Source organism: Botryllus schlosseri, chromosome 13, assembly GCF_051294905.1.
Source record: "Botryllus schlosseri isolate E-star chromosome 13, Bs_hap1, whole genome shotgun sequence".
Taxonomy (NCBI): Eukaryota; Metazoa; Chordata; class Ascidiacea; order Stolidobranchia; family Styelidae; genus Botryllus; species Botryllus schlosseri.
In genome coordinates this window covers 13,692,892-13,720,020 of record NC_137248.1, presented here as the reverse complement: position 1 = coordinate 13,720,020, position 27,129 = coordinate 13,692,892, and the positions used below count along the sequence as shown (strand labels likewise).

The following is a 27,129-nucleotide window of genomic DNA, read 5'->3' as shown; positions in this document are numbered from 1 at the left end:
TATGAAGCTAAATATACAGAATATGATTTTAAGGTATAAAACATGGAAACCGACTGCCAACCACGACTCTTTGAAATTCCGTCAATTCCGAGTAACTCTAGCAAGGGTGTCTGCGGCATCTTTGATTACGGTATCTCCGTTACGTGATAACAGTCGGAAATGACTCCAAGTTTCACCTCCATTTATCCATTTTGTGATTCCCCGCGTTGTTGATGGCTTGAAATCATTCTCAATAGAATCGTACCATCGCGGCTAAAATGCTTACTGAGCCGATGTCTGAGCCCAAATGTTTTATTGACTTCTCTCACGCGCATCTGCTGAGCACGCAAAAGGTAGGCTAATCTATGCCGCGCCGCTATACACTGGTCGACCCATTTGCCGAATAGGGTGGATGTAGCGTGGCGTCGAATTGTAATTATGAGAACAGTTTTGGTTTGAGCGATTGCCATACGTTATTGAATATATTGCATTTGTAAAGTGGTATGCGAGTGTGTCATCGAAGAACGGATACGATGGCTGGTAATAAATTACCCGTAGCGGTAAATGAAGCATTGTTGCGGGTGCTATTTATGTATGCTACAATTCATTCACTTTATACTGCTGAGTTTTAAATTTGCTTGCTTGTGTCCGGAATTCCCAGTTTTGAGGCTGCATATTTAGAGGCCGGGTGAGCTATAGCAGGGTTTTCCTGACTGTAGTTACAAGGGGCGTTAAACATTTTCGCGCTTCGTGGGTATATGCAGCCCAATATCGAATTTTATTGATAAAGCTCGTAAATTAATATCAGGTTTAGTACTTTTGAGCACATGAATTCGGCTTGAGATTTGTTTTCGCGCTTCGCGTGATATACACTGTCAGTAATCTTTTTTTTGTTGAGTGCCCCTCTTGATAAATTAAAATCAAAAACAGACCTAAATAAAAATACGCATGATGTACAGAATTGAATATAACAGTATTCGTGTATCCTTCCAGCCGTTGCGGAAATATTGGGCATCGGCTTTTCGGTGCCAAAAAGACACACCAATGCAGATATGTTTCAGCCAACATCAAGTGCGATCCCAGAAAGATCGGGCGGAATGATCCTGTCCTTGCAATCGGAATACATCATATTAGTGCAGTGGTTCTCAACCGGGGGTCCTCGAAACCTCAAAATTTAGCAAAATGGTTGATAAATTGGAGAAATTAGAGAAATTACGAGACAGCTTTGCTTCATGACTGCAAAAACTTAAGAACTTACGTAAACAGAATGGCCTTCTTAGATGAAATATTATACTGTGCAAACTCATTTTAATATCCAAATTGCCGATAGCCTATACTGTTACAAACGTATTGCTGTTTAAAGATGTTTTGTTGTGGTTTTATGAAACATTTGTTCGCAAAAATTTATTTTCCCCTGTGATACGCATAACCGCTATTCCAGAATAGCTGCATAGATATAAATGAATGCTGGACATTATCTGTTCGCTAAAAATCGGCATCTCAATTTTGATGTGATATATGTTGCGAACATACCCAAAAGTATCGTTGGGGAGCGTTGCGCGTTATTATTACATTCGCCACAACCTATCTTTGTGGAAATGGATTTTTTCATAACAAGGGCTGGGCACAATGATTCGAGTGCTCGAATCTGAATCGAGTAATAATTTTAATGATTCGAGTCGAGTAGTAAAATACGATTTTTTTTCGAGTATTGAAATTATACGCTTCTCATCACTGAAAGGTAATTTATCAACGAGAATACAAGTTTCGACACTATTTTTCACTGTGGAAGCCTTGAAACCTTGATTGGCGGTATCGTAGCATACGAAGCATATGGTACGAAGCTACGAAGGTACAGTGTACGTAGCATATTTCCGAAATCTTGATTATCTCACAACATTGTAACCAAGTGGAATGATATCGGTATGGTCGGAAAATGGATAACTGGTATTATATTCTTAGTGGTGGCATGAACGGTATATATTTGGCCTTTGTCGTATTACATTATGTTATAACGTCATAAGGAGTGATAATCGATTACTCGACTCGACTCGAAGCATATTAAGTTATTCAGAATTGAATCACTCAGGTACTCGATTTTGCCCAGCCCTATTCATGACAAATCGACGGCGCGGATTTCCAAGACACGACCGCGTATTTCAAAAATATTTAGCCACAGAATTCGCATTGAAATAATAAAAGTCTTCCGAAGTTCTACATAAATAGTAGGATATGAAGTTATATTCAAGAGTGGGCATTTTGTTGCTGTTTAGCACTAGCCTACAGTTGATATTCGCACAAGACAGACGAATATTGCACGATAATAGAGCTAAATTTGAACTAAAACTTTGACGGTCCGCCGGGGTCCGTGACGGTCTAAAAGGGGTCCGCGAAGACAAAAAGGTTGTGAGCCACTGTATTAGTTGATCCCAATACTAATGCGTTTGCTTTACATATGTTGGTATCTTATGCTACTGAATAGGTCACTTGATTTGTTTTATCCGTTGTTCAGAATTTTTTGATAGTCCATATATGTAGCCTGCACCTACGTAACCTCGCTGCAATACCCTGACCATTACAAGATTTTGAATAGCGACCGCACGACGATGGTGATAAAAAGTAAATTCGCCGAGCAATCGCAATGTCGCGACGACGGCACAAGCAGGCCTTGCGAAATTTGTGGAAAGGAATTTACTAACGATGCCGCGATGAAAAGACACATGAAAATTCATGTGAATGTTCCCAAACATACATGTGAAATATGCGGGAAAGAGTTTCGTCGGAGACAGTCTTTAACTGCCCATCTGTTAATTCATTCTGGTGTGAAGAAATTTGTTTGCGAAATTTGCGGCAAAGTATTTGCTTACAATCGCGTCATGAAAGATCACATGCTAATCCATACAGGCCTCAAAGAATATCGATGTGATGTATGCGGAAAAAAATTTCTCCATAAAAATCAACTTGAAAGACATTACGAACTTCATCTACGAAGGCATTCAGGTGTGAAGAACTTTGCATGCCAGATTTGCGACAAAGTTTTCATGCGCAGCTCGGCGACGAAAGAACACATGAAAACGCATTTTAATGTCAACGAATATGTATGCGATGTATGCGGAAAAGAGTATAGATTTCAAGCTGAACTTGCACGACATGCAGCAATTCACGGCGCCTTGAAACTATATCCATGCACAATGTGCCAGAGAGAATACTCCCACAAACACAGTTTAAACGCGCACCTGCGTATTCATACAGGAGTTAAAAATACATTCGTGTGCGAAATTTGTGGAAAATCGTTCACTACCATAGTGTATTTGAGACATCACATGGAAATCCATATTGCCCTGAAGAAATATGAATGTGAAGTATGCGGGAAGAAGTTTCGTCAAAAGTCCGGAGTAAAAGCGCACATGGAAATTCATTTCGACTTCAGACAATATCGGTGTGATATTTGTAATAAGGCATGTAGTACCAAATCGAATTTAAAATGTCATCGTCTTGTTCATTCGGGTGTGAGGAAATTAGCGTGTGAGATATGCGGCAAAGCATTTCTTCGTCTTCAAAATGTCAAACGACACATGAAAATTCATACGGACGTCAAAGTATACGGTTGCGATATTTGCGGGATGAGCTTCCGCGACAGTTCCGTACTGAAAAACCATTCGTCACTGCACAACGACGTCAAACAACATCCATGCACGATATGCGGGAAGAAGTTCCGTGTCAAAATATTGTTACAAACGCACATGCGAAGGCATGTAGGTATAAAAGATTTTGTTTGCGAGATTTGTGGAAGAGCATTTATCATCAGTGGTAATGTGATAAGACACATGAAAATGCACCTGGGTAGACAGTAAGCATAAATGTCTACATACAAAATCAAACCGACGAAAAAAAATCGTATGCGTCATTTCTGTGAAATGATTTACGCTCCAATTTTAACATGAAAGCACACATGAAAATTCCTAGTGACGTTAAGGAATCGAAATGTGAACCGAGCTAAGAAAGATTTGAAAAACATATGATGTATATCAAACTGCTGCGAAACATTAACGATGACATGTATGCGAGTGAAGGTTCCATTCGACATTACCTTTGGAATGTTCGTTGCAAGATCTGCGGAGAAGCATTCGGCCAAAGTGAAGTGAAGTGAAGACAATATGACTCCTACATTCTTTGCACACCCTTGCGCAAGGGAGACTAATCTAAGCCCAATTTTATTGCGGAAAGAGCGATTAGGCCTACATGAAATACGGGAGCATCGATTGTATGTGAACCGAACTTTTTAGAGTTTGTTGGGTCGTGGTTAAAGTCATGGATGATGTTTGCCCGTTTTTATCGCTCGTTTTCGTGGTTCCTCGTATGTTATTAAACTTGGGGCTGAATCGAGATAACAATATGCGAATTTTATCATCATAGCAAATTTCTATAGTAGTGTATTTCCTATATCAGGGCTTTTCAGCCTGGGCGTCGGGTGGCGAAGGTACTGACTAGATAGACCCCGAGTAAGTCTGTGGGAGTTGCTAACCTTTTTTTCGTATCGTAATGAACTTAATAATAAGCCGTGGGTATTGTGCGGGCGAAGGAGCTGACCTTTTCTAGTCATTAGGTGGCGGGTCGCGGAGCATTTTCAAATCGAAAATTCGGTCTCGACTATAAAAAGGTTGAGAATATTGTTCTAGATCAGGGGTGGGCAAACTTTTGAGCTCGCGGGCCGCATTCAACATCTGAATCCATTCGAGGGCCGCACTATATAAAATGGGATTATAAACCAAAACGCAATATTGGTATTTTATTATATAGTGAAGACATGGAGATAATATATGTGCTTATTTAAAACAAACCAAACATTGCTTTGATGATATCGTACACACGTCAGAAAGAGTGGCGAGATTTCATAGGCTGGTCGACCTCAATAACCAATTTGTCAAAACTATAGAGATGAAAGTTGGTTGTCCCGATTCTTAGAACAGGATTGAAATTTAAATCTGTGAGCATCGATCTGTTCATAGATTTACTAATTTCACTTTTGGTTCAGTTCCAGCACATCACTGAAATAATTAAAACTGGAGTGGCCAATCTGAAATCAATCCCACTCGTGATCCAAATTATGTCAATCTCGTTTAGGATTTTAGTGATGTCTAGCAGTTGAAAACTTTCAAACTGTGTGAGCCTTGAGATCGGGCTGTCGCGCCAGAAATTTAACATAAAAAATAACATGGGAAGTATTTACCTTAGAACAGTGGTTCTCAAACTTTTTAAGACACGACCCCCTCCCCCCCCCTTATGATGGTGAAGGATTTCGCGCCCCTTATGGTCATATCACAAAACGAAATCAGGTTGCTAGCAAACCTAACGGATAGTTTGATGGCTACGACTATGGATGAGAGATTTTTGAACGTGAAATTCAAACTAAATACAGAAAACCAAATATGAAATTGTTTGTAAATCGCGCGGAGCGCGAAAAGGATTTTTCAGTTGAGCTCAGCTTCGCGCCTCACTTCTGATGCTTTCTCGTACCCCAGTTTGAGAACCTCTGTCTTAGAATTATCATGGTGAAATATACTAAGAAATAGTTTTATCAAGTCCCTGCATTATTTCGATTTTTAGTACTCATTTTATCAATATTTAAAAAAAAGTTTCTATAGACTCTCGCGGGCCACACATAATGGTGTTTCGGGCCGCATGCGGCCCGCGGGTCGTAGTTTGCCCACCCCTGTTCTAGATCAATGGTTCTCAACCTTTTGTCCCTTTGGACCGTAACAGACCACGCGGATCCCCCGAGTTTTGGTTCAAATTTCACTCAATTATCGTGCAACCGTCATCTGTCTTGTGCAAATATTAACTGTACGACAGTGATAAACAGCAACAAAATGGTTCTTCTTGAAAATAACATCATACTATTTACGTAGAAATTGGGAAGACTTTAATAATTTCAAAGCGAATTTTGCAGCTGCATTTCCTGAAATACGCGGTGTTGTCTTGAAAATCGGCGCTGTCGATTCGATATGTTTACCGAAAATCCATTTCCACAAAGATAGGTGGTGGCGAATGTAATAATTACGCGTAACGCGTCCAACGATATCTTTGGATATTGTCGCAACATATGTAGCACTAAAATTGAGAAACATATTTTTATTGAACATATAACGTCCAGCGTGGTTATCTCTATCTAGTAGCTCATCTTGAAGTTTTCATGGAAAAGCGGTTATGCGTTATAAGTTTCTGCAAACAATTTTTTCCAACAGCCCAATAAAACATCCCTCAACATCAATATGTTTGTATCGGTAGGCATTGGCAGTTTGGAAATTGAATTGAGTTTTCACAGTGGAATATTTCATCTCAGACGGCCATTCTGTTTATGTGAGTCCTGGAGTTTTAGCAGTTATAAAGCGAAACTGCCTCGTGAGTTCTTTAATAAATAAATTACAAACTCGGTTAGCACCCTTTTTGCAAATTTGAATGTTTCACGGAACCCCTGAATATGCTTCGCGGACCCCCAGTTGAGAACCACTGTTCTAGAACATGAGCAATATACATGTACGTTCGAGCTCTTTGTAGACCTACGGAGACATGTGAAGGTAGAATAGCGAAGTAGCCTATTTGTTCATTTCAGACAGGGGTGTGCATTCGGTGGATAGCGGATAAATCCCAATTTCAAATTATGTGCAGCTCGATGATAAAATTAGCCTATAATCTGGTACAAGGACCGTTACTGCCGCATCCCGTACCACCTAATTGGAGGAGGGCGGGCTCGAAGGGGAACAAAACTTATTTCGCAAATCAGCATAAACTATGGGGTGTTTTGTGGGATATTTCCTACAACTTCAATTTACTGCAGGGGAGATGTGGTACCGATGGATCACTGGGATCGAAAATACTTGGAAAATTCTCCATGATAATTTCAAGATTACACTCCGTGAATGTGTGTACATATGCATGCTGGCGGAATCTTTCCTCACATACGATAAAATTCGAGGAGCGCGAGTTATGGAGTCTCTGACAAAAGTTTTCTTGTTTTGGGTGGTGTAAAATAAATTTCGATCGACGCAGAAATTTTTCATCTTTCTGAAGCTAAAATTATATTACACAGCAATAAAAGTTGTAACATTTGAGTTTTTAGGAGTATGTCTCATAGGTCCCCGGGTCGTGTGCCTTTGCACACATCTGGTGAGGACCGATGATACGTTCGAGCAGCAGATTTTGAACGTCCATATATATTTGTTTTGAAGAGACGGATATTCATGTTTATATGCGCGATAGCTGGAGCTTGTAGCAAAGTGTTGATCCAAAAAAAGGTCTGCTGTTATCGGCTGAACATTTATGGCCAGAGATCATTTTCAATTTTTGATCCATCGGTACCACATCTCCCCTACTTAGATATCCACTTTTTGATACTAGTATCCTCAGCGCATCATTTATAATAAAAAAAGAATCAACCTTTTATCGCCGGCCATTACCGCTCCACGACATCAAGACTTCTGAAGTTTCGGACAACATGCGAATTCGAGAAGTGCGTACCAATTAAAACATCGGGATAAAATTACCGCCGCATGTTGACCGAAACCGCATATATATATTGCCGATTGTCCATTGTTCACAGGCGCGGAATAGGTTCTCGTACGATTTTTGCTTGCAACAAATTTAGCGCAGTATCTCAAAAGGTTCCACCAATAGTCTGCATTTGTTATATTCTTGATCTTGTTTGAACAATAACTCACTACGACGAGGTTGCAATATGAAATCAGTATATTGTACAGCAGAATAAATTTAGGGCAGCGACACGATCCAGAGTGCAGTTAAACGAAAGACCACGAGACAACAGAACACAGGGTATAAATACGAAGCACGACACACGAGGAAATGATGATTGGCGGTAATTACTAATCCTAGACAAATAAGAGATAAACGATACCAACGTAAAATTCACGAACATAACAGCAATATTATGTTCGTCTCATCAACCCTGATATCTTTTTTTTTTGTTTTGATGTCTTGGTGGAAACTCTCCCACAATTCCAATTTCCTTTCTTTCAGATGCAGACTCACAGCATCACCACACAACAATAACACTGGACAACAAAAATATTAATTATGGTAGATGAGAACGATTTTAGCGTAAATAGAGGGCGCTGAGCTCGAAAATGGCATCAGTTTCTACAGATTGGCTCTATTTTTCACGATATCGCCGAATTTGGATGTTTTTTTTTTTTATTTTATGATTTTATTCAAATTAGGTTACATTTTATCCTAACAGCCTATATTAAATGTTTTAGTAGGTCCGTCTGTACTGAAACCCCGAGAATGTGAGAAACGTAAAACACAGTTAGATTGGCGGAACGAAACTGTGCTGCATAAATCTATTGTTTTCCACATATCGAACACAAAAATATCCCATTTATTCGTATTTTCATCAGATTCTCCTAATATATTGTATTTTGTAACTAAAAGCTTCTTATACCCAGAGTATGGTATGGTATGCTATGGTATGGAAGTATGGTATGGTATGGTATGGTATGGTATGGTATGGTATGGTATGGAAGTATGGTATGGTATGGAAGTTTCCCAAGTATGGTATGGAATTGTTTTTCCATACTTCCATACTTTTTCCTTGCTTTGACAGTTTTACCAGAATCATGGCAATAATCCTACTTCCGATTTGTCAAATTGATTGCATACCTCAGAAAATTGCTCACTGTCTATGTTCATTGTTCATATCTCAAATTGCGATTCAAGACTCACCCACCCCGGTCGACATCTATTTGAAGACAAAGTGGCGCAGCGCGCATATGAATGAGAGTAATATTAGTGATCATTATTCAAATCATAAAAACGATTGATATTCGACACAACTTGCATTTCGCTAATCGTAACTTACAATCCGTAGGCTACCAACGGAGTTTCAAAATCATAGACTCTAAGTATAGGTGCCAGTTACATGAATATTTATATCATGCGTTGAACATGGAAATAATTTTCCGCTCTTTGGTCAGATGATCATCACGCAATATCTATTTGACATAACCATCATTGTAATTCAAAAATATGTAGCTTGCGACGTTACGATATGCCGGCCTCCAACACGCATTGCAACTTCATGAAATCCGGTTATCTATGATGAAAGAATGGACAGTGGACACCCTGCTGTTGGCTGCGATATATTCTAATGCAGTGGTTTCCAACAGGTGGGGAATTTAGGGGTTTCTGGTTAGGAATAGACACACCTGAATAAAATTTCGAATAAGAGCTCATATGTACATGAATATGTATATTCATGGGTGATCGCGCACTCGCTAATTGATAGCATTGCCAGACTCGTTGCTGATGAAATTACATATATATTTATTTTCGAGTTCTGCCATACGCATAAGTTCGTTAAGACCAGGAACTTTATCTGACTCATGTATTATTCGGTATCACTGTATCATTGGTGCACCAGAGCTGTTTTAATGGATATTTTCACCGCCGGAACTTTCCACACATAAAAAATAGAATATCGCTTTAGAGGTTGGGCCAGGGTTGAAACCAAGTCACAAGGCTCCGAGTCACAAGTCAATCTCACTTTTACAGTTTTGACTCGAGTCAAGTCGGGTCATTTTCAATTCACCACCGAGTCAAGTACGAGTCCAAGTTAACGATCAGAGGGTCAAGTCCGAGTTATGGTATTATGACTTTAGTCCGAGTCCAAGTCATTGTGTTGACTGCTCAGTTTCCAGTTAAAGTCTTGTTAAACCCACTTATAATACCCTGTTTGGTGATATCGAATGGTTCGCATTTATAATATACTAATATTCCTAGCTTTTAGCAGTTTCTGGTCGCTTTTTCAAGTACCAGTAACAATAGACGGAATCCCATTATTTTGGTGACTTTTCTATTCTTCGAAATTACAATGAAATGTCGGTCTTGGCCATATGAGTTGCGAGTCATAAGACTCGGTTCGAGTCATGCGCAATGACTCGAATCCAAGTCGAGTCAATACACAGATTGACTCAAGCCAAGTTTAGTCATCAGAAAATCGTGAATCGAGTCGGACTCGAGTCGAGTCATGACTCCAGTCATTACAACCCTGGGTTGGGCAGGTTGCGAAAGTATGGAAAAAATATCAAATATGGAGTAGAAGAATGTTTTTATGGTATGGAACATTGTGAAGTATGGTATGGAACGATTGGGGCGGGTATGGAGTATGGAAATTTCCCATTCCATTCCATACAATACCATGCCTGCCTATACCATGCCTATACCCTGGTATCCTCAGCTAGCCTGCTAGGCGCTCAGCATCCACGGATAGCATGTAGGAGAAAAAAGCGGGGCTGCTGACTAGATGACCTTGCGGTCGTATCGCACCTCCGTCGTCAAAAGCATCTCGACGGTGCAGGTGAAAACGACTACCCCCCTTCTCTCTCTCTATACCGATAAATGTGCTTGAAGTGAACAGCAAATAGCAGTAATTCGGTAATAACAAACCAAGTATATGCCTGAACAATTTGTAAACACGGACGAAATAACAAACAAGCAATAATTTTGTTTACCAATGAGTATTCAAATCTTCTCGTAGAAATAAATCAATATAGGGATGTGCAGTAGTGAAGTTATTATATGCAACTGCTGTTATTAACTCAAATTAGTTTGAAGTCATCTGTAGGAGAGCCCTCATGTACCATTTTCATGGGGACAGATTCGCAACAGGCAGCAGGCAGTAGTCAGTCATAATGTTAGCAGCCCAACTATCTTCATATTTCTCTTCCATTTATTTGATGTATTGGAGAAACCTTCCCCCTCGTTCTTCACTCCTATTTCCCGTTTTTTTGGGAAGCGCTGATACTGAACTTTTATGGTCATGCTTATCCTTGCTCCAAGAACGTTCGTGAACATCGCTTCCATGTTAACACCATAATTTCTTTATTTGTCGTCTCAATGCAAGTCTTCGATATCCCAGTTGATTGTGCTTGAACCTATACGACCAAATACGAAGCCGAAGTAGCCATCCACAAACTGAAATCGCATAAGGCCGTCGGCTATGACCAAATCCCATCATGGTTTTTAAAAATGATAAGCTTGCATATCGGTCAATATATGGCCCACTTTTTCAACTTCATGATAGAAAATGGAGTCTACCCAAGCTATCTAAAAAAAGCCAGAGTATTCACTGTACACAAAGCTGGGGACAGAACTAATGTCACCAACTACCGTCCGATGCGTTCTCCCATGCATCGGGGTTGTATTCGAAAAGTTGCTCCTCTCTCGCCTATCCTCATTCCTCGCCAAAATGTTTGTCATTTCCCCTCAACAATTTGGCTTCCGAAACAAACATCAAACCGCTCATGCCCTCCTAACAGTGGCCGAACAGTATTATGATATCTCATAGAAGCGAAATGTGGGATGTAGCATTTTTCTCGATCTAAAAAAAGCGTTTGACTGCGCAGATCATAAAATTCTCATCTCGAAATTGGCGCGTTACTGACTTCGGGGCCCACAACTTGAGCTCATGAAAAGTTACCTCACTGGACGCCAACAAATGGTTGCGATTTCAAACACCTTGTCCTCTCCTCACCTGCGGTGACCTATGGTGTACCACAAGGCTCAGTACTTGGACCAATCCTCTTTACCTTATATGTCAACGACATTTTTGAAACCTCCTCATTGAACACCACACCGTTCGCTGATGATACTCACCTCCTTTCTTCCGCATCTTCGACGGCAGAGCTGGATGCCGTGACCTGTGACCAAATGCCTAAAGTCCATGAGTGGAGGGCACAGAACAACCTTTGCATAAACGCTTCCAAATCCCAATTGCTGACAGTAAATTCAAAAAAGAACCTAACCGTTAACATCGCTGGTCAACCCGTTTCCAACACCGATAATGCCAAATATCTCGGGGTTTTACTGGACTCGAACCTGTCTTGGAAGAGTCATATTCAGTCCCTGGACACTAAATTATCACCGAAGTGCCGTCTGTTCTACAGCCTTATGCGCTTCATGCCAGCATGGGTTCTTCTGATACTCTTTAAATCCTTGATCCAATCGAAGTTACATTATGGCATCTTCTGTTGGGGGGCTGCCAGTAAAACTGCACTCAAGCCACTGCAAAAACTGCAGCATAAAGTACTCTGAATCATAGCTAGGGCCCGAAAGGGGCCTGGCTGCCCATCCAACAAGTCGCTGCTGAAGAGATTCGGCGTCCTAAACATAGAAGATATGCGGAAGCTAGAAATCGCTACGTTGATGTATCAGTTTCACTGCGGTCGTTGCCCCGAATATTTCAATGACTTCTTTACCTCGGAATCAAAAGCGCACAAGTACAACACACGCGTCCACGTCGTCCAAATATCACATGATCGACCTAAAAGATCATCGCTCTATAAAATATGCCGGACGTGACGTGTGGAACAGTATCCCGCCGGCCATCCGACAGTCGACGAGCATGTCCACATTCAAGTCGAAATACAAGCAATTACTTCTAAATAAATACAGTACATCCTCAAGATTACCGGACCACGACTGACCTATGGATCTCGCTTCCCATGACATGCCGCCCTATTCTTGTCGCTTTCTTTTTTTATACTGTCTTCTTTACTTTCATTCAGTGTGCATGCCTCCTCTTTACATCGCCTAGGCCAAGGTGGGTGTCTGATTCCATTGACAACTCCAAGTCGCTTCGACATCTTCCTGTCTTTTCATTGTATCGCATTTTTTTGTGGTGCATTGAACTGATAAAATTGCTAATAAACCAATGATGATGATGATGATGAGCTGATCTTGAGTAAAAGGCGATGGCTCACTCTTTATTCGTGATAATGTTGAGGAGTCTATGTTAAGGAATTTTCTACAGCATATACTAAGACCATCTTCATCTTCCACTACATCCTATATCGTAGCATCATTCGCAATCAGATCTGGCAGGGACGTAAAGCTGCAACTGGAATTTCTGGGGATTGGGTAATTGGCTGTAAAGCAGAGTCAATGTTGAGAAAGTGCTTTGACTTCTTGTTTTGTGCCAACCTTACATCTCACGCATGTAAAATATCAATTATTCTGGTCGCTCTTCAGCTCGCACAAAACTACGGTGATTACAAATTGTATCATTTCGACTTTACCTGAGTCCACCAGTGCGAAGTTTCAGCCTAATGCTGGCGGACCATTTGCGGTGGGCGGCGTTTATCTTGATCTCCCAACGTCATATTAAAGCACGTAAGTATACTCTGTGATATCTCACATATCGAATCGCTTCATTTTCAACGTGTTCTTTTATCATATGTAGCAACACAAATTTAGGTCATTACGACAATTTTGTCGAGCTACATCACTCGTACAATTGGTGAACTTATCGTTTACATTTTAGAGCTTGTAGCCTACTTTATAGGCCTACCGTTGCAGACGACGCATTGTCTGCTCATTGTGAATCATAAACAGTAAAATGAAACAAATAGCTGGTTGACATGGTGTTATGATCAACGTACCACAATATCCTAACTGAAGCAAGACTGAGTGGGCAATGCATGGTTTTTACATCTTTATGAAAAGTTGAGATGTACACCATTGTCAGAATGAAGCATCACGGTGTGTCACAGCAGCGTACGCACGCACTACTTCAGTGTTGTCAACCAACAGCTGCTACAGTTGAACGTTCTTTCTCCATTCTTCTTGTTATTGTTTGTATATTCATGGGGTTTGTCGACTACAATGGTCATTTACACCAGGCCGATATTCCTTATTTTCGATTCGGTATCCGCCGAGTATCTGCCAATTTGTAGCACGGCCCACTTCTAGGCTTTTTGTAAGACACCGCTTACGCTGATAAGATGGCGAGGATACACCTAGATCAGGGGCGGGCAACTTCTCCAGCCGGCGGGCCGGGTATAGGAAAATTAAGTACTTGGCGGGCCGGATTGCTGAATCGATACATTTTTCGCTTATTTATCCACATATACAAGGAATAAATCGTACCTAATGAATGTATTTTAACCTGAGGTGGTCAAAGTAGTCAAGAAAGCTACTCAAGTAGAAGTAGAAGTAGCGGTGAAAAAATCTACTCAAGTACGAGTAGAAGTACTTCTTTCATAAGCAACCTAAAACTACTTGAAGTAGAAAATTTACTAACTTTACATCTACTCAAGTAAGTAAGTAGTTTTGAAAATGATCGTAATTCGTTCGCATGGACTGTCAAAAGCATCAAACGGCGCTATGCGGAAGGTGTACATAGCTTGATTCATATTGATGCATCCCAGGAGGTGTCATTTTAGACAGAATAAGCAGTCGTCCACATCATGGGATGTAAATGATAGTATTGATATTAAAATGCGATACTAATCGTTTGTTTACTCGAACACCCGGTTTTAGAGAATTTCATGGCATGGCGCCCTCCCCCATATTACAAGGCCCCTAGTTCAGTCAAAGAGCAATACGGAGAAGTTGTGTTGGATACGGCTTTAACACTTTCCGTGATTAGTATACGTTGATTAAAAATACGGCAGATCGTAAAAATTCATATAGTGTATAGATTTATTTTCGGAAAATATAAGGCATTAGAACACTTGCTTTTATACTTCAACATGAATGTTCTCCGGACAGAAGAACTGAAACTATAGTTATAACTCAACGTATAATACTCGTAATTGAAAGAAAAATACAATTACTACTTCTAAAAAGCGGAACATATATTTCATGTCTTTTGTACAGAAAGTTTCAATGGTGGTCTGCTAAAACAGGTCTAACGTTTATAAAAAAGTCAAAGTCCACTTTTCCAGATTAGGACACCTCACGGGCTGCTGGTATAATTGCTAGATTGTGAAACGGTAGTTTCAAACGTTATGGGGGCCATACTTACTGTGATGAAATATTTGATATAGGCGACAATGCGGTGTGAACGGAACCACGCAACCCGGAATCTAAATTATATTCAGCGATACTTTCGTTAAAACGGATTTGTCACTCCATATTTACTGTGCGCGAAGCGCAACGAAAATTCTGGATATGTCGTGACTTTTATGAAAATTAAATGGTGGTACTACGTGAAAACAGCCCCGAAATTCCTTATGCTATCTTTCTTATTGGGTGCTTAAACTACTTCTACTTGACAAACTGAAAATAGCGAAAAGTAAGTAAGTAGTTCACGAAATATTACGAAGTAGAAGTAAAAGTAGTGAAAAAAAGATTTACTTGAGTAAGTACCAGAAGTAGAGGGAAACTACTTGAGTACTTCGAAAAAGTAGAAGTACTTCGTTACTGACCACCTCTGATTTTAACGACAACAATGTCACTTCAAAGCCATTTCTCGCCGATAATGGCGAAGACGATGTGAAGTTGAGAATAACATTGTCATACAGGCGCCGAAATGTCTGCTTCTCTCTGATCAATCAGCACACGGTGCAATCCCTAATTAAGATTTCAAGGCGTTCGATAAGCCCGGTATTGGCCGGTAACCCTAATTTACCAAGATAACAATTCATTAGGGTTGAGTCGGTGACGAGATAGCGTCGTTGTTCAACTGTGGGGCCTAATTTATCTCGATATTGAATTCATGCGGCCCGCGTCCTCTACGAAATTTGAGTTGCCGACGCCTGACATAACCGGTGCCTTACAAAAGCCTGGGAGTGTACCGTGCTACAATTCGGCGGTTACGGAATCTAAAATAAGAAATATCAGCCTGGTGTAAATGACCTTGACCATTGTAGTCGACAAAAATCATGATTACCACAGACGACATTAAGGTTGAGTGCATCGTAAATGCCGATAATGCAAGTCTTCTCGCTTCGACGAACTTACGCGTAAGCTCCACTTGCTGCGCAATGCGCATACACGTATATAATAACATACAGTAACTAAAATTTGACGTAGTAAGCAAGGAGTGGGGAATCTCGGCAGACTGGGGCCGCGGGCCACATTATCATGTAAGACGGAAAACTGTCCGCGGGCCGGACAAAATCCCTTCGCGGGCCGGATCCGGCCCGCGGGCCGTATGTTGCCCACCCCTGACCTAGATAAACCTTTAACACTTGGGTAGGAAATATATATGATGTAAGGGCTGTTAAGGACAATTAAATTAGATTCAGTAAAAGGAAACGCACTAATCCAAAATAATAGCTTCAGAAATTAGGCAGCTTTTCGCAAGGACAGAGCCGAAATGGCGACTAGAACTGAAAATATTATCAAGCCTATGTCAGAACCCCATTGCCGCTACTATTCCGGCAAGGTTATTACAATTCTAAACAGGAAGGCAATTCCCATGCGGAGTCGTTAGGTATTTCAAGAATTGTAATGTTTCCAAGTGCTCGTGGAGCAGCGAGGCAATACGCTGGCTATTGTGTCGTGCAAATGTGTCCAATTTGTGCTACTGTGTATTCGTGAGCATATAGGCTGAGCGGAGAAACGCCAGATTATGAATAAGACCAGTAGGCTAACTGAAAAGATTAGCAGCGACTTTTGTCACTGAGCTTCCCAATTTCCACATAATCCATTAGTAAGAAGATCAGCCGTTGCGTAGGCAACAGATATATAATCACCCTAAATACCTCTCAATAAAATTAAAATAAAATTCTTATATACAATAGAAAAGTACACACATCATTTTTTGCGAAATTGATGTGTCGAAAATTGAGTGAGTCCAAGGGTTCACGCTTTCGTGTCATGAGATCGATTGCGTCAACGCTAAATTACCAGAACGCGTTCGAACTATATTCGCCGTATTCATGTTATTATACCATCGTGTTGCGCTAACGAAAAATGTCGCCACCATTTTGTATTTCTAATATGCGCGTGGGTTAGTGAACGAATATGCCGTGTAGATTTAGCCGTTGTGTTGATATCCGTTTGTGGTTATCTGGACTTGTCGTATGAATGTTAACTATACCATCAGGTTGCTTTTGAACCCAAAATGGCGCCACCATTTTTCATGTATGCGAAATTTTGCAGTGAGCTGAAGTATAATATATATAGGCTATGTATGAATATATGTCATGTATGGTGCCCACATAAATTATACACTCAATTGTAGTATCCAATTCTTGCAAATGAAGACGGCATGTATGCGTCTGCTAGTTTCGGCTAATTTGTGACTCTATGCTAATATAAAACCACCCCTCTCCAAACAAAGCCCCAAACAGCATCCAGTATCAGACGATATGCAGAAAACCGGACATTGACGGGGAATTGCGTAATGGTTTATCGTCATAGAGCATTGCAGTGTGATGTTCGGATGTCACCCTGAAAGCTCTTACCAATATATATTGATTGGATCGGCTGCTTGCCCCAGTTGCAAGGTATACAGAAATAAAGCAGTGCGACAAAATGGGATCGACTGCTTGCCGAAGTTGCAAAGTATACAGAAATGGAGAAGCTTGATGAAATGTGTTGGAATCGCTCCATGAAGCCGGCGAACTAAAGAGCCATTTGGAATCTCGCTACGACAAACCCTTAACAAACCCCGTGTTCTACTGGAATGCCAGATCCCAGAATTGACACAAAAGTACTTGATGGTCATAAGAAGAAACGTACTCAAACAAGGGGTCGGTGCCTGAACGGATTGCAGTTGCATATCTACATCTGGGAGACTGTGGAACTATTATAAATGAGGTCTGCAAATTGGTCAACTTGAACTATGAGTGTTATTTTTTGTGGCATCTATTTAGATATATATTCCTTATGTATTATGAACGTGGCAGGAAAGGCCCTCACATCAATTGTGAAAACAAACCTTGGAGATTTATTTCGATTATAGATCGTACATGATAATAAATAGGTTAATTTTTATCGACTCGTAATTTCAGTAACCTGTCCTGCACGCCATTTTATATCAGGATGTGCAATGTGCATAGAAATGCCCTATTTGTTATCTGCTTGTCTGCTAATTGGAGTATTTGGTTGTATTAAGCTAATTAATTGATTAATTAATTAATTAATTATGCCACTGGACCGGGAAAGGTCGCTGCTTATTTCGATCAAGCTGCAACCAATGCTTCAATCAACGTCGTCAAGCCCTGGATGTGCAAGTGGAGGAGTGTGGAAAAAGCGAAGTGAAAGTTCAACGCTGTGAAATAATATCGAACCAAAGTGTAGAAAACTTGCATGACAAAAGCCATGAAGCTACACTATAAACAAATGGAGGCACCACGGACTTCCGGTGTTGAACGACACTTCCGTTGTAACATACACGAACATTTGCTACACTCCCACTGGCCATTTCAGTGGGTTTGTCCGACCAATGTACCCTACGACCACTATCGTCGAAACCGCTCTCTTCGTCTTATTAATCACGTCTGCAATATCGTTACTGATTACATTAACTTCAATGTACCTGCAACTGGTTTCGACGACAACTCCAATCACGACGGCCGGCCATTTCATATGACGGGGGAGAGTCTGGTGACGGACCCACCACACAAACGCGAGGATCGCGAGAATTGGCACGGAACAATGAAAATACCTCACTCGAAACGTCGCTGTCAAGACTTGCGCGATGAAAGTTACTCCATTCGGCAACCACGAGAGTAGAAAGCCGGGTAAGAAATATGATTTTCTCGGTTACTGTGGCATTACCACATAACTGTTTTCTATTCTTATGTACATATATGTCTAGATATATCTTGTTACCACGCATGATCCGCTACGAAATGTGTTCAACGTGGCCAGGATTGCTACACAAGTAGAAGTAGAATAATATATATCAAAAAATATATTGCAAAAATACTTCAAGTACAAAATGAATTGAGTGGAAAGTATTTTGGTGAATAGTTTTAAGATGGTAATTCCGTATACTTTTAACAGGATGTTGCTTTCAAAATTGCAAAATGATTTGACTTGACTTAACTTGACCATTTGAAAATGTGGATTGACTCGTGACTACAAGGTAACTTTTCGAGTCAACTTCAAGTCATCAAGTAATCGGTGTCGCTTAAGTCGCTGCACTTTTAGCTATACATGTTCTTTACACGCTGATATAAGCTGTGTGGACAACCAGTCATTCCACGACTGAGCAGCATGATTCTGCTGAGACTTCGTCGATATGCCACTAATATAATTGACCGCAAAAAGGTGACAAGAGCGTACGATGACTTGGACTAGTATAAAGCAACATAGCCAATTTCGATTACCCAATAGTCACACTTTTTATACATATATATTACGCGTTGAAAGTCGATGTAGTTTTGAATCGTATCTTATGGCGCGTATAGGTGAATTATATTGTGCATCATATCAATTTTCCTAACTTTCCGAGGTTTCATATTCTATCATCTATTTGGTTGAGGTTTACCGACATATAGTTTAGCAGCTCCACGTATATGTGGGCGATATAGCGCACTATTGAAGATATAATAAACTCAATCATTGTTACTCGATTCAGAATTAATAGATACCTTTTACTGCAATCATCTTGCAGAATGCAATAACTTGCATCAAGCCCTTTACTTCGAATCTGATATAACTTTGTGAATCGAATTGTTTTGGCGTGACTCGAATCGCCTTTAAAAGTCAAATGGCTTCACTTTACTAGCGTCAAAAGGCGCTATGACTCAACATGACTTGAAAGTAGTGACTTTATCCCAACACTGTTATACACAGGGCAGTATTTTTCTACCGTCAATAGTGACTATTTCATCAAATTTATGTGACACGCAGCTTCACCCATAAAAGTAAAACAAACCAATTCCAAAACTTCTGTTTACCAGACATGAGGTAATTGTGACTTGTAATCGCAGTTGATTGTGACAATTGCAGCCTGTTGAATTGATCGTAATTGCAATCGATTCTTTGATATATCTTACAGGTTTTTCTAAGAACGATTAATTGTCGATTGTAGAACGATATATATGACATAAACTGAGTAAGGAATATTACAGTACAATATTAGGTTATTCATGGCAGAAGCGTCAGATTACGTATCGTAACGAATTATCCGTTGTAGTAGAAATGATTGAAAGGGCCGACGCCATGCCGTATGTCAGTTATTAAAATACACCGGACAACACTGCTTCGCAGGAAGAAAATATTAAATGAAGCTATCGGCGCAATGATTCGGGTGCTGGAATCGCTTGATCGCACTGTCAAAACTTACTGAGGATTATTGAAAAGTCCCCGTAGCTTTCACATATAAATTGTCCGACTCGAGCTGTATATTAGTTTTAGAGTTCTGTACAACACCATACGTTTAACCAAAGTAGTATAGAACTTTTGGGTTTGAAACGGCATGGTGCAAAAACCATATGCAGTTATACGCACCATTTCCAATTATACATACATACATACATACTATGTGGTCTCTCTATTACGACACCATGCTCGAAGTCAATTTAAAAGTTGGTGTAGTATTTCTCTAATTAATGGATAAGCGTTCAACTTTTTGCATTCGGGAATTGAGATACAAATTATAATATATTTATTGAACTGGCAAGAGGCTTGTCGCAGCTGGCCGTTGAGAACCTCTGGCATTGGGGATATGTGTTTGAACTTTCGCATCGTTCATGGTGATGTATAACGTCATAGTGAGCGGGGCTCGAATACTCGACTTGACACCTGAGTGAGTCAGTGTCCGAACATATTTATTGTTTCGTGTTTGGCATGCATTTTGGATCGTCGACTTGCCACATTTCAAGATCAATTGTAAATATGTCTTTTGTTACTTGCTTCTATTATTGTTGATGCGGTGGTTCAGCACGGATTCTACTTGAAAAATTTCAAAAACCAAAACTAATAAATTTATTCATATATTTGACTGGTGATAATAGTATTTACGGTGAGCAGGGATATGGATTGGGACCATGAAATTTTTATGTAATGCATATTTCACGGTGGAATAACTGGGAAATTTAAAATCAAGCTTTTTATCAACCATACTCCTTAAAAGCACATTTCACAATAATTTTTTTTTGTGTAGGCCGTATCCCACAGACATTTTCAAGCCCGTCCCCCCCATTTTTTTTTTCATCCGTAACTTTTTTTTCATTGAGTTTAGGGCGAAACAGTTGGTTTTATTGAATTCCTTGGCCCCAGAATTGGTTAATTGGACATTTTAATTGGTTCTCTACCATCATTTAAGCGAAAAATATCGATTTCAAAGATTTTTGAAAGTAGCGCCACCTAGTGACGAGAGGATTTTAAATCGCAATATCTTTTGAACCGCTGAACATTTTTCAATTTTTTTTTTTTTTAATAAACTTGGAATTCAAAAAAGAACAACATATATAAATATTGGACAATTCTGAGAGTATGCATTACAAATCTCAAAAAATTTGCTAAATTATAATGGAATTAGCCTTAATTAAACACGGTGCGAACATTGCTAATTGGCGAGGAGTAGGTACACCGAGAGATTGGAAATGTTGTAGCCTACTCATCAAATAAAGCACGACGAATTCCATATAGAAGCTTTAAAAAAACGATGGTTGTTTCTTACTGGTATATATCATACCCAAACGCTTCTCTTCCGTTGGCCGTAACCTCTGGCGATATCTAATATTAAGTCTATTGTTGACAATAGGCATACATGTTCATCATTCATGTTCAACTACGAGGAGCTTCATTCCTTATGGCAGAATTTAACGTTCAATTTATCCTATTCTTACTTGGCCTATATACATGAAACTAGCACCATGATGCGATTCTTCGACTTATACATTTTAATCTGCCGCTTTAGCTTATACACATGTTAGCGTGGGTCGTAGATATAATGAAAATTGTTGGGGTGGAAATCGTCCGCTGTAAAGTGTGGCAATTGATGCATTGTGACGTCGCCAGCAATAATAAAAATAACAAAAATCATTGTAATCGTAATTACTGCTGCGTGATTTTGCTGTAAGCGCAGTAGTGTGATTCTGCCTGCAGTGATCGGAATTAAATTGAATTGAAGTAGCCTAATCAAGCCATGTCTGCTGTCTACTTTACTGAAACCAAAATGCCGAAAGTTGGTTTTCGCGCTGAAAATTGTTGGGTAGAAGTGGAAGCTGTCTAAAAGGAAAATGTCATATCAAATTGTACGGGTCGACAAGACCTAATTAAGTGCCCCGAGAAAAATAAATGCTTTGATACTTACGTCTACTGCCAGCCATAATCAAATTTCATGGACTGCAATTTGTAATAATTTTGTAACGTTCTATTACGGAATTTGCACATGAGAACAGTGCTTAAAACATACTTGCTCTACTGGGCTGAACAACTACCCCTTAAAATGCGACAGCATAGAATAGAGGGTTTATCCCACGTGAAGTCCCTGTGATCAATCGTTCTCTATGAGTCGCCAGTTCCCTTTGCAACCGACATGGGAGTTCACAAGGGACAGGTGACGAAGTTGTTAATGACCCAGCTATACAGATAATAATGAATTGACGTTTGCCGCGTTTCTTGACGGTGAAACAACCGAAGCTAGAAGTAGTACTAGCTACACTACAACTGGTTACGGGTCGGTGGATGCTGCAATTTTATTTAGCGTCGAGTGCGGAAGCCCCACTGACGCCACCGGGACCAAGGAAGTCCCGTCTTCTCGGAATAATTTAGCGCCCAAGGTATAGGATGTTCGGTGACGCTATAGTCTCAATCGGGGGAAGTTTGTCACCCCCGAACCCCTTCATGCTTAGCGAGGAAATTCCGTTAGCATTAATCAGGACACGGGTGTATGGAAGGATCCTGACAAAAAAAAACGGCCGACGCATTCGCCACGAGAGATATGTGGGAATCGTTTCCGACGACGGCCCTATGGTCGCAGCAGTCGTGCCGCTTACCGAGAAAGTCACTTTGAATGCAGCTGTCGCATCTACACTGAAACTAAATAGTGTGGATGGCGAGGAGTCTGGAGGCAATATGCAAGCCTCTCCAGAACAAGGGCCCCCGACGACAAAGGTAGTCGCCGGCGTGATGATAGATGCGGGCACGCACCTACTTCAGAGGCAGAAACAGTCGAGCGTGGAAGCCCCATTGACTAAAGGTAACCTCGCCCTCTCTCCATCGACGTCAGAGTTATACGTCAAGGCCCAACCAGGCCAACTCGCGGTCCGATAACTACGTATGAACTGTATGTTGGGACCAACGTAGAGTCGAACAGTGCTCTGTGACGATTGAAGGACTCACAAGTACGTGATAATCTGCAATTTCAGTTCTTGTAGGCCTACCTATGAACGGGAATGTAAATATAATGGGAATTACTGTAATATACGACCTAGCTCAAGAATTATGAGTAGAATATTACAAAGTATATGTATGTGGCCACGTTTATCATCTGTACCAATAATGTTAAGTGGAAAGTGTATTATTGCTCACAAATCTCAAACTGTGAAGTCAGACGTACTCATGCTCTTCACTGGGTTAGCCTATAGTGATGGAATCATGACCTTGTATTTAAGAATCGCCATCTATATACAATAGATAGACACATAGTGGTCAGTATGATGACACGTTCACAGTTGATTTGTCCGTGATTCATTTTAAAATACGCCGTTTGCGCTAAAAAATGACCTACCGGTACTTTTGAGTTACGTTAAAGTGGAACGCAAACTGGATTTGCCTGTTTCTCTGTGTTTTCTTTTGGGTGTGAATCCTAATGACAGCATTGTGTTGAAAGAAATCTGCACAATGGCAGTAAACGAATAAAACTGAAACATCATAAATAGGAATATGCTGACTCGCTATATCTGCGAGATCTCAATGACGTAGGATAGAACTGCACTTAGGCAATTATGAAGAGCATCTAATAAAAGTAAAGCAGTAATAAATTGAAATAGAAAAATCCAGCGTGACATTCTCTGAAATATTCCAATGGCGTAGGATGGAACTGCCCTCAGGCTGTAGTGATTTAAGATATCATGAATTTCAGGAATTCAAATGGGGTACGCTATCATGTCAAATCTCTTAAAAGCCTATAATTTATGCTAATCTAATACTTCCTGATGTTATCATCTATAAATATTTACGGGAAATTATTAATAATCGTCATGAAATCAGTACATGTTTCACATGTACCGTTAAAGTTGGGCGTTTGGTTCATGAGTTCCGACATTTCAAATTTGTTGGTATTGCGCTTTTCGACTAAAACGTCCAGAAATGATAATTCGTGTTTCTGTTTTATTTTTCAATTAACACAATTCTCGATGAAATTGAGGGACTTTCAATTAAAAGAAATCTCGATGAAATTGAGGGACTTTCATCAATTTTGCAAATTGCAATTTTTTATCTAACCTGTTCTATTGCAAACAAGTTCGATGACATCATGTAAATCAGACATTAAGGGCCCTTACAACATGAAAACTTCATTTAGGCCTACCACGAGATTCTCCTTGACGTTTCCCCAAGAGAATATTCCTCCCAATTAATTGGTAAGAACTGAGAGAGAGAGAGAGAGTCTTTATTTTCATCGAACCAAAATACATAACAAACGGCAGTGATGGTGGTACAGAAAATATGCGTGCACAGTATTCGGTATTAGATAGGAATGATCGATAAGACCGTGAAGGTCATCTAGTCTGATCACACCAGCATCAAACAGGTACACTTGACTCTGAACAGTCTGGCTATAAAGAAATGTTTAGTTAAAGGAAAATAGAAAAAAAATGAAACAATGGTGGCAAATGATCAATGAAGCAATGTCTGGGCGAGGTAGGGCAACAGTGTTAGTGTAACGACAAGAGGTGATCAAGTAGGGCTTTTTTGAATCTATTATAGGGCAATTCACGGATATGTGGTGGTAATGCATTCCAGATGATAGGTCCCGAGCAGACATGGGGTAATCGTGATTAGTAATCGTAATCGATTACGACGATTAGCCTACAGCATTTCCAAGTAATCGTAATCGCAATCGATTACATTCGAAAAAATTCCTAAGTAATCGTAATCGTAATCGACTACTTCACATATCTAATCGATTTCTTTGTGAAAGAACGATTACTTTTCATTTGTGCAATGCCCATGACATAAACTGAACTATGAACAATGAACATTCATGAGCAATGAGCAACGAAGAGTGTGATTTAAAACAGGATTTGGATAGCAGAAATGTCGGGTTTTCAAACGCCTCTATACTCATTATTGCATCACAAGTATTAGCTTGGTTATTGATTGCGTAACGAATTATCCGCACGTAGTAAATAGATATTCGATGTAAATAATGTAGTACTGTGATTGTAAGAACATCCGCTGTGGATTATGTCACTGCACTGATCATTACACTGCACAGTGCACAGTGCACACGCCACTACCTCGCAGCAGGATAATAATCACCACACGGCCTAGTTTCGAATAGTAACGTATATATACAAATTGTACATTGTATAATGTATAGATGTTTTGTTATGCTTAGGTAAACGCAATCTGACCGTAGCTGATTGGCGAGCGGTAGGCCTATTTGCGTATACAATGGACAACGATTTGAAATTTTGTACCCGTCAAATTAAACATGACAATTTCTACATCGAAGCATTAAAAAACAGGCTGCTGATAAAAAAATCATAACCGAGCCGTTATTTTCCGTTACTCGTATAACGGCAGATCGAAATATATGTATTAAGTGGATTGCAGTCAGAAGTTGATGTTTACCTTATCATATTCTCATACGGCCCTACTTAAAACGGATGATGAACAATTGTTCTTTCGCAATTTTATACTCATCATTCGGATATGCCACTAGCCATCCGCTTACACACCATGTCGACAGTTAATTCAAAAAATAACCTAACCGTTAATATCGCTGGTCAGCCCGTTTCCAACACAGATAATGCCAAATATCTCGGAGTTTTACTGGACTCGAACATGTCCTGGAAGAGTCATATTCAGTCCCTAGAAACTAAATTATCACCGAAGTGCGGCCTGTTCTACAGCCTTGGGCGCTTCATGCCACCATGGGTTCTGATACTCTTTAAATCCTTAATCCAATCGAAGTTACATTATGGCATCCTCTGTTGGGGGGCTGCCAGTAAAACTGCACTCAAGCCACTGCAGAAACTACAGCATAAAGTGCTCAGAATCATAGCTAGGGCCCCAAATAGGCCTGGCTGCCCATCCAATAAGTAGGGCTGGGCACAATGATTCGAGTACTCGAATCTGAATCGAGTATTAATTTTGATGATTCGAGTCGAGTAGTAAAACAGGATTTTTTCGAGTACTGAAATTATACGCTCCTCGCAACTGAAAGTTAATTTATTAACGTGGATTTTAGTTTTGATACTATTTTTCACTGAGGAAGCCTTGTTTGTTTGTTTAGCGGTGTCGCATCATACGAGATTTGGTACAAAGCTACGAACGTTACTGGAAATAACACATTTCCGAAGTCATGATCATCCCACAACATTGTCAAGAAGTGCAATGAAATCGGTATGGTCGAAAAAATACCGAAGTATCTTTATTGTGAGGGGTAAGACTCATTTTATCCTTTCTGGTGGCATAAAAGGTACATATTTGAACTTCGATATAGTGCATTCTGTTGTGACGTCATAATGAGGGATACTCGAATACTCGACTCGAAGCATAATGCGTGATTCAGAATCGAATCACTCAGGTGCTCGATTTTGCCCAGCCCTACCAATAAGTCGCTGTTGAAGAGATTCGGCGTCCTAAACATAGAAGATATGCGGAAACTAGAAATCGCAAAGTTTATGTATCAGTTTCACTGCGGTCGTTGCCCCGAATATTTCAATGACTTCTTTACCTCCGAATCAAAAGCGCACAAGTACAACACACGCGCGTCCACGTCGTCCAAATATCATATGATCGACCGAAAAGATCATCGCTCCATCAAATATGCCGGACCTGATGTGTGGAACAGTATCCCGCCGGCCATCCGACAGTCGACGAGCATGTCCACATTCAAGTCGGAATACAAGCAATTGCTACTAAATAAATACAGTCCATCCTCAAGATTACCGGACCACGACTGACCTATCGATCTCGCTTCCCATGACATGCCGCCCTATTTCTTGTCGCATTCTTCTTCTATACTATCTTCTTTACTTTCATTCAGTGTGCATGCCTCCTCTGTACATCTCCTAGGCCAAGGTGGGTGTCAGATTCCATAGACTACTCCTTGTCGCTTCGACATCTTCCTGTCTTTTCATTGTATCGCATTTTTGTGGTGTATTGAACTGATAAAATTGCTAATAAACCAATGATGATGATGATGATGATGTTAGCGTGGATTTCAGCTAGAATCAGTACCGAAACAGCACTTCGCCACCGCCATTCTCA

General features: G+C 40.2%; 1 protein-coding gene across 1 annotated transcript; it reads left to right on the top strand.

Moving 5' to 3' along the window:
* Nucleotides 1-343: 343 nt before the first annotated feature.
* On the top strand, nt 344-4,624 carry LOC145454440 (uncharacterized). Its single transcript, XM_080332428.1, has one exon. It carries the CDS (start codon nt 2,586-2,588, stop codon nt 3,831-3,833), a length of 1,248 nt encoding a protein of 415 aa, XP_080188554.1. The 5' UTR covers nt 344-2,585; the 3' UTR covers nt 3,834-4,624.
* Nucleotides 4,625-27,129: the final 22,505 nt, after the last annotated feature.

Bases quoted from the DNA above. Each gene is read 5' to 3' on its own strand.
- LOC145454440 (XM_080332428.1), top strand. From the start codon at position 2,586: ATGGTGATAAAAAGTAAATTCGCCGAGCAATCGCAATGTCGCGACGAC.